General features: G+C 32.1%; 2 protein-coding genes across 10 annotated transcripts in view; both read left to right on the top strand.

Annotated features, from left to right (window-relative positions):
* Positions 1–2317: 2317 nt before the first annotated feature.
* LOC127844835 (ras-related protein Rab-2) lies at positions 2318–9302 on the top strand. Its single transcript, XM_052375343.1, has 8 exons — positions 2318–2467; positions 3306–3377; positions 3633–3700; positions 3896–3978; positions 5010–5102; positions 5481–5592; positions 5894–5962; positions 6740–9302. The coding sequence occupies exons 1-8, from the start codon at positions 2422–2424 to the stop codon at positions 6833–6835; spliced, it is 639 nt and encodes a 212-aa protein (XP_052231303.1). The 5' UTR covers positions 2318–2421; the 3' UTR covers positions 6836–9302.
* Positions 9303–15629: 6327 nt separating this feature from the next.
* The window catches only part of LOC127843780 (chromodomain-helicase-DNA-binding protein 8-like), a 90940-nt gene continuing 88424 nt past the window's right edge, over positions 15630–18145 (top strand). For all 9 annotated transcript variants that reach the window (XM_052373565.1, XM_052373563.1, XM_052373562.1 and 6 more), the window contains exons 1-2: positions 15630–15787; positions 17580–17716. In XM_052373565.1, coding sequence (XP_052229525.1) covers positions 17644–17716 — 73 coding nt within the window. In that variant the 5' untranslated portion in view covers positions 15630–15787; positions 17580–17643. The remainder of the gene's footprint in view (positions 15788–17579; positions 17717–18145) is intronic.

Here is an 18145-nt window from a genome sequence, read left to right as displayed (position 1 = left end):
CCAAAAAGGCCGCATAAGTGAACCAAAAAGGCCTCATGGTATACCAGAAAGGCCATAAAATATTATGTATTAGCATTGGATAGTTATGTTGAATACAATTATCATATCTATTAAATAGTCATAACTTGTTTACTAGTCTACTTAAAAACCGTTAATTTTAAATAATCAAAGTCGCCATATTAATATCGCGAATTATCGCATACAGTATGAAGTGTTCGTTAGTCACAATATTTTTCGTTGAGTAATAGATGTTTCAGGGTTTTTTTTATTAAAAGCCGTTAATTCTGTAATCAAAGTCGGCATACTCATCGCCAATAAGCACGTAGGAATAATTCGCTTAAGAAAATTTTATTTTTCTCTGACCTCCCTGTTTGCGTCTAAAAGTGTAACCAATGAGTAATGAAGGTGTTGTAAACTTACGTGGCGGCCAAATATATATAAGATCCAGAATTATTGAGAAATATATAACCCGTTCATGTGTCAAAGTTGTCTACAGTACTTGCTTTGTGTTATTCATTATATTGGTAAGTATACCGGACTTTATTTGGCGTTTGAAAAATAGTGTTTTTAAATCGTGTAAATTATACGAATTTCTTCACGAGTTTTAATTTGTTGTGTGTTGATATTTTGTGAGTGTTGTGGTTTGAGCATTGTTATAATCGTATAACATAGTCAATGTCGTCAAAAAGAAGAACACACAATATATAGTGTACAACGTTATTCTTGATTACTATGTTAAACAATAAAATTAATCAATTAAATATACGTATATGGATTAGTGACTGCAAAAAGACAAATATTTAATATATTTAACATATATAATTAAGAACATAATATATCATTATATATTATTAATTTCCTCTTAAACTATTTTGCAATTTTTAAAATATAAGAAGTTGAAAGAATTTGCATGTACAAAGAAAACACGCTAATAAGACCGGGTATCCAAGTGTCAAGGGTCATTCACAGTTTGCGGCATCTGTTTTGATAACGGATTGGTAGAACGCCCACATATGGTGTAAAATGACACTTATTGGCACATATTGATGATTACTTGCGCATTTTAAAATAGTTTCTTAACTTTTAACGATATAAAATTAGCTACATTAAATTCGGAAGACTTAAACCAAAAGAAATAAAAATGCTTTATTCTATGTGATATTATTAAAAATTAAAACAGATTGTCTATATTATTACGCAATTCATTAGCATTAAAAACATATTAAGCAAAGTTTACAATGTCTTTTTTATAAGCCGACTTCATTAGAATGTCAAATTTATTTAACGTTGGCCACCTTTAAAAATATAGTTTTAAATATTCCTTTCTAATTTATCTTTATAGAGGACAGACAAGTACAAAGTGACACTCGTTTTTCTATAGCGTGTCCGTTGCAAAACTCACATTTTCTATTTTCGCGTAGTATCTTATTATAACGACCGCGTTCGATCTCTAATTTATGTGGCAAGTATGAGGCGAAACAATGCACCACCTCCGAGTTCCCGGCCTTGTCGGTCAAGTGCACGTACGGTGTTGTGCTGGAGAAATGAACGTGTATATTGTTAAAATTCTGTTGTATTTTGTCACGTTCACTGTATATTATATGTATTTTTTTGTAAATGTATTTTTTGTAATAAAGAAAATAAAAAAGTTCATACATGTTTTATGTCGTACTCCATTTTGATTTAATAGAAAATAGAATTCACATGTTAAACAATATTATTATGTAATTGAAATTATGTATATTTTGTAATAAAGAAAATAAAAAAACTTTATACATGTTTAATGTCGTACTCCATTTTCAATTAATTGAAATTATGTATATTTTGTAATAAAGAAAATAAAAAAAACTTCATACATGTTTATGTCGTACGCCAGTTGATTTAATAAAAAATATAATTCACATGTTTAACAATATTGTTATGTAATTATGATTTATTTTGTCAGTGTGACTGTATAACATATGTAAATGTTTGCTTGTAACTCTATATTTTGTTATATAAATTGTGTGATTGTGCTTGTACATTGACTGTTTATATCGTAAATGTATATTTAAACATACACAACAGATACTTCATACCTGTTTTATGACTTATCCCATTTTGATTTATGTGTATTTGTTTGTAAACAAAATTTGAAACCTATAATAACAATAATTGCTTTAAGGCCCTTTTTGTTTCATTTTTTGGCCTTTTTTGTACGCTTTGGGGCCTTTTTGGTAAGGCCTTTTTGGTATTCGGCCTTTTTGGTATGCGGCCTTTTTGGTTTTCGGCCTTTCTGGACCTAAATCGTACAGCTCATGAATAACAAAGCGAAAAGCCGAGAACCTGAAATTTCACACAACTGCGCATGATCAATCACCTTTTCGAATGCTTCCGGTGTAATCATTGACATCATCAACAGCAAACACGAAATTGTGAATAATGTCTTACGCTTATCTATTTAAGTATATTATAATTGGTGACACGGGTGAGTTTCTTATTTATTAGTTATCTCTTTTGATGATTAACAGGCGCTCTGATAATTCGTTGATTAACCGCCGTTTATAAGTGTTGTATATTGATTTTTTTACTGTAAAATGGCGACGCATTACAGACTCCCAGTCCAAGTGTCAATTGGATATTTTGACATTCATTAAACTTCACCATTCGAATTAAGCGAAAACATTTAATTATTTGTCTTCGTAATATTGTGCTGTTTGCATTTTATATTGTGCTTAGTTGAAAAGGCTTCACTGACTTTGTTATGTGACATCAACATGATCAATTCATGAATGCATATATTGTATTTGTTTACATTAAATTGAAAATAAAATGATATGAGAGTAATTTTTTTTAATATAATATAGGCTATTGCAGCATAGAATTGCTCAATTTTGCTTCATGATAATACACGTATTCTTGGTATTAAAAACAATTTGATAACTCTTTGTTAATACATTGCAAAGAATATGTCCAATTTATTGATTTCCTATTATGACAGATGGGGTTTCTTTGTTCAATACTGGTTATGTCACAATGACCACTGGCGCTTTTTGCCAAAGCTGTTATTTCTGTATGATTTAAGTAAACCATTGAAGCATAACACAATATAATACATCTTCATATAAATATTCATTCATTCAAAAATTGATTAATTGCTTGTGTTGATTATATTTTTTTTTGACATATTATTTGTTGCTATTATCGATTTAAAGTTGCTGCTAATTCAAGACAGGCCAACAATAGTTTATTTATAATAGAAAACAAGTGTGAATATTGTTGATAATTACCAATTAGGTTAATAATGTATGTATGTTTTATTTTAGGAGTTGGAAAGTCTTGTTTGTTGCTGCAGTTTACAGACAAACGATTCCAGCCAGTCCATGACTTAACCATTGGTAAATCATTTAATATTCACTTGTGATATGAAAGTTGCTTTTCTTCTTGGTAAGTAATTTATTGTAATTAAATTTAAACAAAGTCAACAATTGTTTTTTCCCTTTATGGAGAAACATTAATTGCAAGAACGCAATAAGTTTATATTTTTTCTTATTACATACTTTTACTTGTTATATTTGTAAACATGTTATAAACTTTCAACACATTTCTTTAGAGCTCGTTTATTATGAAATGTTACTGTTCCTTTACTTCAGGCGTCGAGTTTGGTGCCCGTATGATATCCATTGATGGGAAGCAAATCAAACTCCAGATATGGGATACTGTAAGTGGCACTTATACTTATGTAAATGCAAGTGTCACCTTAAGGTTAAAAGAAAAAAATCTGGTTGATATGAAAAGAATAAGCTGTTTTCATTTTGGGTATTGTCATAATAATATTGCAAAGTTTAAGTACTACAGTTGATGTACCGGTATATATAACTATTAAATGGAAGTCCCATCTTTCTGTATTGAACAGGCTGGTCAAGAATCATTTCGTTCCATTACACGTTCCTACTACAGAGGGGCTGCTGGGGCATTGCTTGTTTATGACATCACAAGGTAATGTCAGAGTTTCAATGCTTGTGTATGACATCACAAGGTAACATCAGTGTTTCCATGCTTAGGTATGACATCACAAGGTAATGTCAGTGTTTCCATGCTTGTGTATGACATCATATGGTAACATTGATCAGTGTTTTCATGCTTGTGTATGATATCCCAAGGTAATGTCAGTGTTTCCATGCTTGTGTATGACATCACCAGGTAACATCAGTGTTTCCATGCTTGTGAATGATATCACAAGGTAATGTCAGTGTTTCCATGCTTGTGTATGACATCACCAGGTAATGTCAGTGTTTCCATGCTTGTGTATAACATCACAAGGTAACGTCATAGTTTCCATGCCTGTGTATGACATCACAAGGTAATGTCAGTGTTTCCATGCTTGTGTATGACATCACCAGGTAACCTTAGTGTTTCCATGCTTGTGTATGACATCACAAGGTAATGTCAGTGTTTCCATGCTTGTGCATGACATCACAAAGTAACGTCAGTGTTTCCATGCCTCTGTATGACATCACAAGGTAACCTCAGTGTTTCCATGCTTGTGTATGACATCACAAGGTAACCTCAGTGTTTCCAAACTATTTTCTACAATTGTGCTCTCTAAAAACAAAAATGTACCTCCTTTATAATTCCTATTATAATAATTGTCAATAAACAATTATAGTTCTGTATAGGTTTATGCTTGATGCCCTTGACACTGAAGACTAAACAGAATTATTCATTTAACCAGAAAGTGATGGTGGACCATTAAGGCATTTCACCAAAAATAAATGGCTTATGTGGTGTTCCTTGTCACAAAATCTTACCATATCTACAATCAAGGTTGAGGGATCAATTGCTGAGTGCACTGTTGAACAATAACATTTGATTGTATTTATCTTAGCCACTATTCAGGAGTATAATACTAATATTAACAGATTGAGATTCTAATACAAACTATTTCATCCAAAAGTATACACTTTAACTGGTGAAGTGCAAACAATACTTGTTAATTGCATAGCATAATGTTCATTTCACATTTTTAGGCGAGACACATTCAACCATTTAACAACTTGGCTGGAGGATGCTAGACAACATTCCAATTCAAACATGGTCATCATGTTGATAGGAAACAAAAGGTATGTCTAAAAACTACATTTGTGTTATCATTTTATGGGAGAACATTGGAATGAAGTGATATAGTTATCTTAAACAATTCTGTAATTTATTTATATTAACTTGCTTTGCTTACACCTAGTCAGATTTCAAATTTCTTTCAGCAGAACTTCTTAAAGAATATTTCTTATTTGTGCTACTTAAGAAAGAATTTATAAAAAATGGTTAATGAATTTATATGCTTTTGCTTGTTGTGATTGGGAACCAGCGTAAAACTGGTTGGAGGATCATGTTTAAAAGTAAGCTTATATAAAAACAATAATAGTATTATATAATAAAAGTTAGAGCTAAATCATTTATTGTGCCATATGGTGCTTACTTGCTGTATTTGTAATCACCAGTGATTTGGAGGCAAGGCGTGACGTGAAGAAGGAGGAGGGTGAGGCATTTGCACGGGAACATGGACTTATATTCATGGAGACTTCAGCAAAAACAGCAGCAAATGTGGAAGAAGTGAGTATGCATGCAATACCTGAATGCAATATTTTATGCAGCTTATATTTTATGAATAATGGCTTTTTAAAGCTTTTTATTAGAAAATTTAAAAATGACGAGGATTTACTACTTGGTTAAAGACACCGTTACAAATTGCATCAGGGAATTCTTGTTTAAACTGTGTGTGTGTATATATTTATATATATATATATATATATATATATATATATATATATATATATATATATATATATATAAAATATTATAACAAATTTTGTTGTGCAATATATTTGCAATAAATGTTGCATTTTCTTTTCAGGCTTTTATTAATACAGCAAAAGAAATATACCAAAAGATACAGGATGGTGTATTTGATATTAACAATGAGGTAAGAAAAGATCTCTCAATGGCATTTTGTTCCAGAACAAGTTACATATGCTGCTATTGGATATTATGAAATCGGAAAATTTTGAGGAATAAGTAAATGTTATGCATTTGAATGTTTTGTCTAATGTTTAAAGCAGGAATTCTCGCATTGATGACACATGCAAAGGGTTCTGTTCACAAAAAACAGACTTATCCAATTGTTGCGAAAAAAAAACAACAACAAGTTCTAGTCATAGAAATAAGTTCATATTGAAATTGCTCGATTAATTGTCAGGGCAAGCTAGAAACTGTTACGGTTGCACAAGTTGACCAATATTTCAGGTCAATGTGCTAAATGAATTTACTAATTTTTATGCCCCCGAAGGAGGGCATATAGTGATCGGACTGTCTGTCTGTCCGTCACACTTTTGCGTTTAGGTTTCGAAAAATGCTCATAACTACTTTGTCACTTCAGATGTAACCTTCATATTTAGTATGCATGTGTATATAGACAAGGTCTTTCCATACACACACAAATTTTGATCCCTTTGACCTTGACCTTGAACTAATGGTTCCGTGTTTAGGTTTCTAAATCTGTGTTAAGGTTTCGAAAAAGCGTTTTTCGGGGGCATATGTCTCCCAATGGAGACAGCTCTTGTTTTTTAATAAGTTGACTTCTAGTTCCGCTTCATGAACTAAATAAATAACAGAATTACAAGTTGACTATCATTTCAGGCCAATGAGATGAGTAAGTATACCATTATGTCAGGTCAATTGCTTTAATAAATGAATATTTCAGGCCAATGGAATCAAGATTGGGCCACAGCATTCTCCCAGCAATCCCAGCATGCCTTCTGGCGGTGGTAACGCAGGGCCTAGTGGCAACTGTTGCTAAGATACACTCCTCATTGTGTTCCGTTCTCATCACATTCATGTGTCTCTTGGGTGAATATTGGTACAGTGTTGGATCATTGAATGGCAGACATTGTGAACAACTTTCAGTTATAGCTTGTTATGTGGGATTAAGCTCTAAACACAAGTAATTAAAAAATTTGATTAACAAGTTTAATTGATGTTTTGTATTGGCTTTATAAAAACATGGCATTTGAATTTTGCAAGATTTAGCTTCCCATAATTCTAGAATCGGAAAATAAATGGGTAAAGAATAACAAACTAATTTGGTTTTTGTCAACAAATTGTTTTCATAGACAATATGACATACCTGTGTTGTTTATCGTTATGTATAAATGCTGTTGTAATATTGAATTTTGTTGGAAAATATCAAGACAGAATATGTCTTGGATTTATTGAGTGTTGTTTAGTGATTATTGGTCAACACCGAATTTATTGCTTTTATTAAGAATTCCATTTTACTTGTCCAGATATAGAATATTATTATATACCTATTTATATCATCCAAACAGTTTAAAGTCATTTCTAACACATGACCTTCTTATATTCTTCTTTATTTGACAAGTGTGCATCCAATATTTGCCATATTGGATGCTCCTAGTTTAACCTTAGATTCTGAAGTCTTCTCTGAAAGTATCCTTAAGGGAAATAAATATACTAATAATATACATCGTTAGAAATTCATCCAATTGCAAATTTGGCAATAAGCAGTTTAGCAATGCAAATAACTGAATAATAATATAAGAGGTATATAATAAAAAGCCTTTCTTCTCTCTTCCAATATGGAATGTAAGCCATATACTTGTCCAGCTATATCATGACATTGCACACAACACTGTTAAATAACCTATTTTAGGTAATATTTTATATACTAGTAGTTTACTATTCTCTCTTCTTTGTTGATTTTTGCTTATTTTGTAATTTTAGTTATTAAAAAAGACTAACTCATACTTATGTTTAAACATGGTGCATATTATTAAGAAATAAAGAATATTTTAAGTAACTTACATAATGCCATTCCATTAAAGCTTGCCAATAATAATTTGGTACTTACTTTTTGCATGATTATATTAAAGTATCATGACACAAAAATTATAAGTTTCCACACGTGTCTTGATAAGTATACTTTCATGGGGTCATGAAACTTAATGTGCCCAAACAAAACCAAGTGAAAATATAGGAAACAATCCAAGTGTGTAATGTAAGCTAATTGAGTTCAAAAGTGTCAGGTAATATTTTTTTAGCTTTAAAATAAAAGTTCATGACATATATTCTTGTTGCCAGTAACGTTAAACGTCCTTTGCAAATATATACATTAATATGATTACTGTGACACTGGTTTTAATTTCTTGAATTTATAGATGCACAAACTGACTGCCAATATTACTGTTCTTATCAGCAACTAAGAACAATATTACTGTTCTTATCAGCAACTAAGAACAATATTACTGTTCTTATCAGCAACTAAGAACAATATTACTGTTCTTATCAGCAACTAAGAACAATATTACTGTTCTTATCAGCAACTAAGAACAATATTACTGTTCTTATCAGCAACTAAGAACAATATAACTGTTCTTATCAGCAACTAAGAATAATATTACTGTTCTTATCAGCAACTAAGAACAATTATTATTGTCTTCTCAGCAACTATACACAATAACTTGTTGGAGTATTGTTTATTTTATTGTATCTCATTTCCTGTAGTTGTGTTGTGTATCATATAGCTTACCATGCTTCCCTATATGTACCAATTTATCATTGACATGTAATTGCAAGCTCTCAAAAGCTATCAAATTGTTTGGCATGTCAAAGTATCTCAGAATTTATTGGATTAATCCTTTCCTTTTATTCATTGTTATGGTAAAAATCATATAATTTGAAGAAAAAACTAACATTTTGATTTATTGGAATTAGTAAATGCATATTCATCTCTGTATTGTTAGAGATTACATATATTTATATATATATTGTATATTTGTTTTTACTTTTTTGTTTCTTTTGTTACGGTCTGTTTACCCTAGGTACAAATTTGTGCAATTATTATAATTTGTATATGTGACTTGCAAAACGTTTATTTGAAAATTGTAATTATGTATGCGAGGATAAATAGTATACACAAACTATTTTTAACTTGTGGCATATTATCTGACCAACAATTAATTGATATTTCAACTATAATTTTATAACTTTATTATATCTTTATATATGTTAGATGTTGCATGTGAAAACCATTTGGTAGTATAATTATGTATTTGATGTCTAGATGGAAATATAGTTGTAAATTATGATGTTTCAATTTCATTGAGAAGCTTAAAATGTGTTGCCCAAGTACTTTGTCAAAACTAATACATACTTTTCAATTGTTAACTCATGTAAGTACAAATCTTCAGTAGTAAAAACACACATATTGTATTGCAATTTGTTTAGAATAAAAGGGATCAGTCATACCATTTGTGTTTCATTGTCAATTTAACTTATCATCTGATAAACTGTGGTTCCATCTCAAAGGGCAAGGGTCACACTTTAAAGTAATATTACTATTCAAAATCAACGAAAATTTCGTACAATTGTTCGTAAAATAAACTTAACCAATTAAAAATCAGTGTTCCTTATGGCAATTGCCGAAATTTCAACGTCAGATATGGTCTGGTAAAATAGATGTTTGTAGATACAAAATGCTCGTTTTTATTATTGTTTTGCATATCTATTCATCCGACACATGAACACTAAAATGGTGTTCGTGTGTCATATGAATAGATATATTCGCGGGAATTAATTGTGGCCACAAATAAATAAAAACGAGCATTTTTGTATCTAAAAAATCTATGTAATCATTCCACATCTAGCGTTGAAATTTTGGCTATTGCTATAAGGAACACTGATTGTTAAGGTGTTAACTTTATTTTACGAAATACTTAACGAAATTTTCGTTGATTTTGAGCGTTATAGAGACTAGGTCAAAGTTTACAAATGTCAAGATCACACACTTTGAGGCAAAATAATACATGGGGTGCAATCGACACTAAAAGTAACAGCACTTGTTTAAAAGTAAAAAAAATCACAACAGGTCGATTAAATAACCATTCGCGTTTTATGTAGATATTTACACTGTCCATATCACGGAATAATTTTCCTTAAAATATGAACACATCCTTTAATCCTCCAAATATACACAAAGTGAAACTTCAGCTGCATCCGCAAAAGGGAAACCCTTTTATACAATCCGGTCCGTTAATTATGGCAAGAAACATATAGCAAAACAACGAGACACAATGAAATGCACTTACTCTGTATAAAAATTCGAATCGCCGCCTCGGGCGGTTTATGCAAAACTAAACGTTAATCTTATAGCATCATAGGGACCAGGCACAAAAAAATCATAATAAACATCATATGTGATTATTTTTGTGCCGGGTCCCTATGCATAGCATCACAATTCAAACGAAAGGGAAATAAAGACCGCATCTATCATTCCAGCAACTCAGCATTATTTATGTCATCATATGAATACTCGTCCTTCAACCAAAGGCATTCGGGTATTCATATTCTTTCGTCGACTTTTTATTGCTTAAAATCGTAGAATTGTCGACAGTCGACATTAATCGCACGACAGTCCACACGACACACCATATTTCAGCACGACCAACAACATGGATCAAGGTCGCACAAGATTTACTCGGCTGATTTTCTAGCGTCGTCGAACTGTGAATGTCGTGCCGCACTGAAGCGATCGATCAGTCCACGTTATTTGCATTGTCATTGTCGCGTTTAATAACGAGTTTCGCGTCATAAACGCGACGCGAACGCAATGGGCGAAAGACGAATTCAATTTGGCACTCGGGTAATCGGATTCATCGTATGATGAACTCAGTGTAGATTATTGATCCACCCACAGGTGGTTAGCGTGTGGCTATGATATTAATTAGTGAAAACATCATTTTGAATGATAAATAATCATATTATAACGAAAAATTAACTTTTCTGAAAAAAAAAATATTTCACTATCAAATATATATATAACAAGGTATGCAACTCAAAATCACCCCAAAACGGGGTGCATCGCTTTGAACAGCCATATCTTCATCAATTGTGCAGCGATTTTCACGATCTCGGTCTTATTCAACGCAGAAATGAATTTTCTTTCTGGAAATGTATATGTCTTGCAATATTTTTACAAATGCTGGGTCAACTTTTAAGAAATAACACGATACACAACACGCATGACCCAGTTGACAGTGATCATGCTGTCTTTAAGACTGAAATCTTCACGGAGTAAAGGGCAACTTCCCTACAAAGTTCATGTAGTTCGATACCATAATTCAATAAAACGTATGAAAAAACATTATTACCGTTCTTGTCGTTACATTCTGCATCAAGACTAACTGTCCAGCGCCGTTTGAAACCTTTGTTTACATACATTTCAACTAACTGACATTTTAAACATACGAGTGATTTCATTGGTCCAATGCGGAGGTGTGTCTTTACAACTGGAGATTTCATTCATAAAGAATACATGATCACTGTCAACTGGGTCATGCGTGTTGTGTATCGTGTTATTTCTTAAAAGTTGACCCAGCATTTGTAAAAATATTGCAAGACATATACATTTCCAGAAAGGAAATTCATTTCTGCGTTGAATAAGACCGAGATCGTGAAAATCGCTGCACAATTGATGAAGATATGGCTGTTCAAAGCGATGCACCCCGTTTTGGGGTGATTTTGAGTTGCATACCTTGTTATATATATATTTGATAGTGAAATTTTTTTTTTCAGAAAAGTTAATTTTTCGTTATAATATGATTATTTATCATTCAAAATGATGTTTTCACTAATTAATATCATAGCCACACGCTAACCACCTGTGGATCCACCAGGAACCATCTTGGTTTGACAGGATAGTGAAGAAGCGATTTACAATCAGATTTTAAGGACGGCGTTGAACAATGATATGGAAGAGAACTGAAGCAAACATTAGATGTATGTGAAATTCATTTTTGTCGGTTCAAGTTACCATACATAAGGAATAACCTCGCTGGTATTTCTTATCCCCGGTCAATGTTCAGGCGATCAGTTGACTGAGGAATATATATGTATATTCGTACCCTTTTTATCCGATATAAACACGAATTAAGGTATATAGCGAAATTAATTGCGAGGTATATAAAATTTCAATCTTAGACGTGATTGTGGTTTTCGATTTAAGACCTTATTTTGACATTTGATGGCATTACCTCCCCTACACCCCCTCATAGTAATTAAAGGTGCCTACAACGCGGGGTTGTATACAGACTCCGTTTTTATATTGACCTCGTAAGTAACGTCTGAAAACAAAAATGGTATAGATTTCAAATAATTTTTTTTTTTTAATTACAAAGTGCAAAACAGTAAAAAAAATGATTGACACTGTACAGTTGATTTGTATTTCAAGTAGCCCATATTTGTTGTTTTGTATAATAAATACGTTTTATCGTTTGAATTTCATTTTTGACTCTATAATTACTTTGTTTGTTGTTTTTTACTCTTATAAGTTTGTGACTTGTATTTTCAGATGCGTGTTCTACTTGATTTAAATATGTATTTGTTTAGCCTTCATATAAAGTATAAGATATAAAGGATGCGAACCGTCCATTCTATACATCATTCTGGTTGAACCAAGAAGGGAAGGATTTAATAAACATGGATGGTATAATTCTACAATATAAATGTAGGGGAATATGAACATATTTTTAGTTGAATTCAATAGTTGTCTTTATTTATAGTTGTCCATTGTTTTTTAAGACAAATCAGTCGATACGATTCATATTGGTTCAGTCGTATTGATAATCGATATCAATACAGAGTCCCACTCTGCTGTTGTCCGTAATGTGTCATCGTCGCGAAGCTTTCTTACATTTTAATTCAAGTCTGGTCCGTAGTCAGAAAAAAAAATAAGTTAATTTTTATAACAACCACTTATGCGCATTACCTCCAAGTAATATGAGATAATCTTTGCATACCTCGTGTACTATAACGAATTAGCATACCTTTTTTTCGTATTTTCCGCCGACTATTGCGCTTATGTAGCTTTAACAAAGATCGAGCGGCCGCCATACATTCCATTATGGCAAGCGGTTCGACGCATAATCCCAAGAAACTAGGTTTCTCATGAGAACCTAGGTTTTCAAATGAGAACCTAAGTTCTCATGAGAACTTAGGTTTTCAAATGAGAACCTAGGTTCTCATGAAAACCTAGGTTTTCATTTGAAAACTTGGGTTCTTGAAGCCATGTGCAATCTTCAAGCGAGAACCTAGGTTCTCATTCTGAGAACCTAGGCTCTCATTCTGAGAACCTAGGTTCTCATGAGAAACCTAGTTTCTTGGGATTATGCGTCGAACCGCTTTCCATATTCCATCTTGTATGTAAACATTCAAATCTTCTAACGACAAATAATTGAAAAGGAGAGTCGATGCTTTGTGAACGCTTTTTTCCGCTAAGAATGATTAACATATGTTGTATTGAATTTCAGGCCAGATGTACAGCAACAGAAGTTCAAACTCGTATTTCAAAAACGTCTTATATATACATTATTTTAAGAAAAGCCACACAACGTACAACATCGTGGTTCGGTTCGGTGCACTATTCTTTGTAATGAAGCTGTTACTTAATTTTTAATTGAATACCGGCCAGTATAAATGTTGGAAAAACATTACAGCGTCACATCTTGATATCATTCGATTTCCTATTACTTACACTTTCCACAAAGTGTAATTAAACTTTGGCGAGTCGTTACAAAAAGCCAACAATATTGCTTATTAGTAAAATTCCATAGTTTAATGTAAAAACAACAACATAAAGGTGGAACATTGATGCTCAGTGCCCACCATTTGTCAGTCGAGTTTCATTTTATTACGACAATTAAACGAAGCGCATTATAGTGGTCTAGCGATCGCATCTTGATTATGAAACTGTATGTGAATGCTGATCAGCAGTTGCTGTGAAAAATGCGCCGAATGCATTATAGTTTAAAAATCTTCAACCTGCCTTAACTGTGAAAAAAATCAAGGAAGCGCAGATACCGGTTATTACGGTTATTATCAGCAAAAAAGTTGCATAAATAATCTGTTTTAACACTGATGTTCGTATATTGTGCTATAATTATATCATTTAATTAATTAACTAAAACACTGTACTATTTGGAATAGTTTTAAACAATTATAATAACAAATACAAATATGCAATAAAAAAGGTACATGGGATCGAACTCAGGACCTCTCGAAGCAAAAGTTAAATCTCTACACATTTACGTCGCACTCTTGTGATTGAAGTTTGCGAATAAAATCTATGTCGGTAAGACAAGTTTTTTGCGAAACTATCTACGAAAAGTGTTATAAACGCTTTGTTTTTTACGATTTCGATTGATTACCATTCAACATTTATTTATTAAAAAAAAGACAGGAGTGTTTTTTATTATGTGATTGTAAGGCATACCGGTACACTATTTTATCTATGGCATTTTTTGTGATTGTCATTTTGCCAATCTGTGAAAAAGTACCTTAAATATGTCAACAAGAAAGATTCATATTATAGTTTGCCACGAATATAACATCATTTTCAGGGTTCTATTAGTATATTTTTGCGCTTGAATTTTTTCTTTATTAATATTGGGATTGTTTTTTGCACGTGTTTAATGGGACCGTAAAACACCTATACTATATACACTTTAATCGATGTAACTGTTTATTAATATTTTAATTCATACACGCAAGCGTCTGGTTAATATGTAGGCAGGCTATGTAAGTATTTGTTGGATTTGGATATAGCTCTACGAGTTTTTCCAAAATCTAGATTGTCTTGGCAAATACAATCCAGTTACTCCGACTCTGATAAAAAAGTATAGAAAATGCATACGACGTACTACTGTACATCTTAGAGTGTGTTCTTTTAATGAAAAAGTATTGTTCATATTTTTTATAGCAAATGGTTATGCACACGACCGTAATGCTATGATTGTGTTATTTTAAATGGACTGCAGGTCTAACGCCAGAATTATTTTTTTCTCACGACCGCCCTTCGATCGGTTGATTTCTTTGTTTGAGATGGCGATTGTCTGAAAATATATTAGACTATACGTATTTTAACAACCAATCGAAACATACTATTGTCCAGAATACGCTTCAGAATATTTCACTTGACGTACAAAATGTATAGTTCGTTTAAACATTTCGCCGACACAAGCTAATTCGATAAATATTAAAAGTGTATAAGGTTCATTTATAATATTATAAGGGTAAATACGGTAGTTGTGCTTTCCTTAGTAACAGGGGAAATCCTAAGTTGAAAACTGGAAAATCCCACCTAAAGGAAGGAATTAAGCGCGGAGCATGATTGTTAGAAAACTTCTAAGAATATTTTAAGTCGTTTCCATCGAAATATTAATATATTTTAATATGTATCCTCCGTATTTGTGTCAATATGGTTTTATCACTTTGTACATTCGCTGGGTTTATTTTTAGATTGCACTGCTCGATAAAATAGCATTTTACATACGGGCACTTGTTCATGACCCGATCGCCCATTGGTCAATATTATGATCAGCACTGAGCTATTCAATTAACAGTATGCATAGTAAAAACGGTTTTCATTGGTTGCTTGCAATCATAGGGAAATAAAATAATCATGACAAAATAATACAACAGCTGAAATACAAATAACTTAAATAGACCGAGAACACGCATTTTAATTTGTTTATTTCATCATTAGTGCCATCTAGTGTTTTAAATAAGTTTTAAATAAAATAAAACTGCCTTCAGAGTTTGGCTTCTTATTTTACGGCGTCCAATCAGAAATGAGCTTTCATCTTTAGTTATTGACGATACATGATGTTGAGAATTAGCGGTGTGATCTACAAAGTCATTCTTTGAAATTTGGTAAATTAATCAACAATTTTTGCAGGTAAATGTTACTTCTATTGTATAATAATTGTGAAAAAATACATGTTGGTGACTTCAAATATATTTTTATAGTAAAATTTGGTTTCAAAAAGTGAATTTTATGCAGTTTGATGGTGCTTCTGTTTTGATAATTTTGTCCAAAAAATCGACCGAAATGGCGATCAAATCACTATTTTGCATAATGCATAATGTGCAAGTTGCTTTTATTGAGTTTCATTTGCATATGAATAGTTTAGATTTCCTCATAGAAGTGTTAAACATACAATAAGCACTGATATTCCGCGAAAAACACGTGTGTTTACAGAAATAAACACGGGAAATCTGAGTTGATAGGGCCAGCAACTTGCATCTTGTTCGGCACAGCGTTCCGCATGAGTGAATTCGTACAATGCATTTTATTAAGGCATTTTTCATTGTTATCATGTTGGAAATGGAAGTGTGTATGTTGTGCAATGTTTTTGTGTTTGACAGTGCAATAGATTTCAGATTGAATTTTTTGTTTGTTTCACTTGTAGTTCAGGATTGTTAGGTGTTCACAAATTCCATGAATTCGACCAAAGGCATTTGTGTGTGTAAATGTCATATGCGATGATTTTTCTAGCTTAAAGCAAAACATTAAAAAAAATGTCTGGCAAATTTTACAACAACTAAAATCAACAGTCTATTTTGTTTAATTGACCACTCGCCAGCTGTCAATCAAACTTGTGTAATAATCAATCAGATTTCTTTTATTGCGGCCACATGGTCAGACAAACAAAGACTGTCGGAGTAATGGAATAAGCGTTTTATGAATACACAACTTAGTGGGCGAAGCGATCGCGTATTTGGCGACTGGTCTATGGGAACACCAATGTCCAAGTCTATATTTAGACTGTGATGTCTTAACTTTTAACCATTGTCAGTATTACCTAGAAAGCATGCAATTCCCACATTTTGATTGGACCATAAATCAATCTTTAAATATAAACATTTTAAAAGTGACTTAAGTTTACTATATTCATATGAAAATTGGCAAAGGTTGTGTTAATGAAGAAAATACAATAACAATTGATATAAAATGACTTAAATTGCATTGTTTGTATTTCAGAAAGATCGTTTATAGGTTTCCCACCTTGAGTCAAATATCCCTTCTATTTTCATAACATAATCAGAATTTGAAAAAAATACTTAATGTGTGAAAAACTATGGCAATAACAAACAGAGATCAATATTATGCATTGTGTTAAATGTAAATATGAAATACTCACTGTGAATAATGGGTGGGGAGAGCATGGTTATATAATATTCCTGTTTTTGTTGTTTGAGGAATGTGTCTTTTGTTATGTTTGTTTTCCATATAAATTTAACAAATAAGACACAAACTCTAGAAAATGTTGTTAAATTGAATGCTCATAATTGTTTATTTCCCTTAATCCATTAATCTGCTGATTGCTCAAACTAATTATTTAGAGGAGATATATAATGCATCTGTTGATGAATTAAATAAATAAATAAATTACATGAATTACATCCGCAGTGTGTGCGGATCTTATTTAAGCCGAAAAATTGTCTTGCCTGTATGTGCAAAGCAATTTTTTAAGGCTTAAACAAAGAATTATTATAATGAATATCTATTTTCTATATATTTTTTGCAGAATAATTGGAGTTGCATGTAATTTTCAATGGAATTCCATTTGGGAATCTTTTTTTTTCCCAAGTAGGGATCCCCATGACTCCTGTTTCAAAATCCGACTGAGGCCCTTGTGTCACACAGTAATTACGTCACACTGCCAATACGATTATGTTTGTTCCAGGACAAGGTGTTCTGCTTAAAGAATGGCCAATAAGTGTGTCTAGCTGAAAGCAGAGTTACATTAAATGATGGCAGACAATTTAGATGGATTGTTTGACTCAGACCCGGGCTTCTTGGAAGAGCTTGCTAGTGGAACAGGTATTACCTGCTGTTTATTGAAAAGCCAAAAAATAAGATTGGTGACTAACACTTGTACTATTTACAAAGTTATTTGTACTACAAGTGTGAGGTGAATCCAGTTATTTATGTTACTGAATTAAATGAAATCTTTAATTTTTTTGTTGTTTTTGCCCTGTCTGATTGTTGGTTTGTTTGCACAAACTTTAACATTTGCCATAACTTTTGCAATATTGAAGATAGCAATTTCATATTTGGCATGCATGTGTATCTCATGGAGCTGCACATTTTGAGTGGTGAAAGGTCAAGGTTATCATTCAAGGTCAAAGGTCAAACATATGGGTCGAAATCGCTCATTTAATGTACACTTTTGCACTATTGAAGATAGCAACTTGAAATTTGACAGCATGTGTATCTCATGGAGCTGCACATTTTGAGTGGTGAAACGTC

This window comes from Dreissena polymorpha, chromosome 9, assembly GCF_020536995.1.
Source record: "Dreissena polymorpha isolate Duluth1 chromosome 9, UMN_Dpol_1.0, whole genome shotgun sequence".
Classification (NCBI taxonomy): Eukaryota; Metazoa; Mollusca; class Bivalvia; order Myida; family Dreissenidae; genus Dreissena; species Dreissena polymorpha.
The sequence above is the reverse complement of the archived record's forward strand: the minus strand, read 5'-3'. Positions and strand labels throughout refer to the sequence as shown.

Coding starts and splice junctions, on each gene's coding strand:
- LOC127844835 (XM_052375343.1), top strand. CDS start 2,422: ATGTCTTACGCTTATCTATTTAAGTATATTATAATTGGTGACACGG. Junction 2,468..3,305: donor TATTATAATTGGTGACACGG/GTGAGTTTCTTA, acceptor GTTTTATTTTAG/GAGTTGGAAAGTCTTGTTTG. Junction 3,378..3,632: donor AGTCCATGACTTAACCATTG/GTAAATCATTTA, acceptor CCTTTACTTCAG/GCGTCGAGTTTGGTGCCCGT.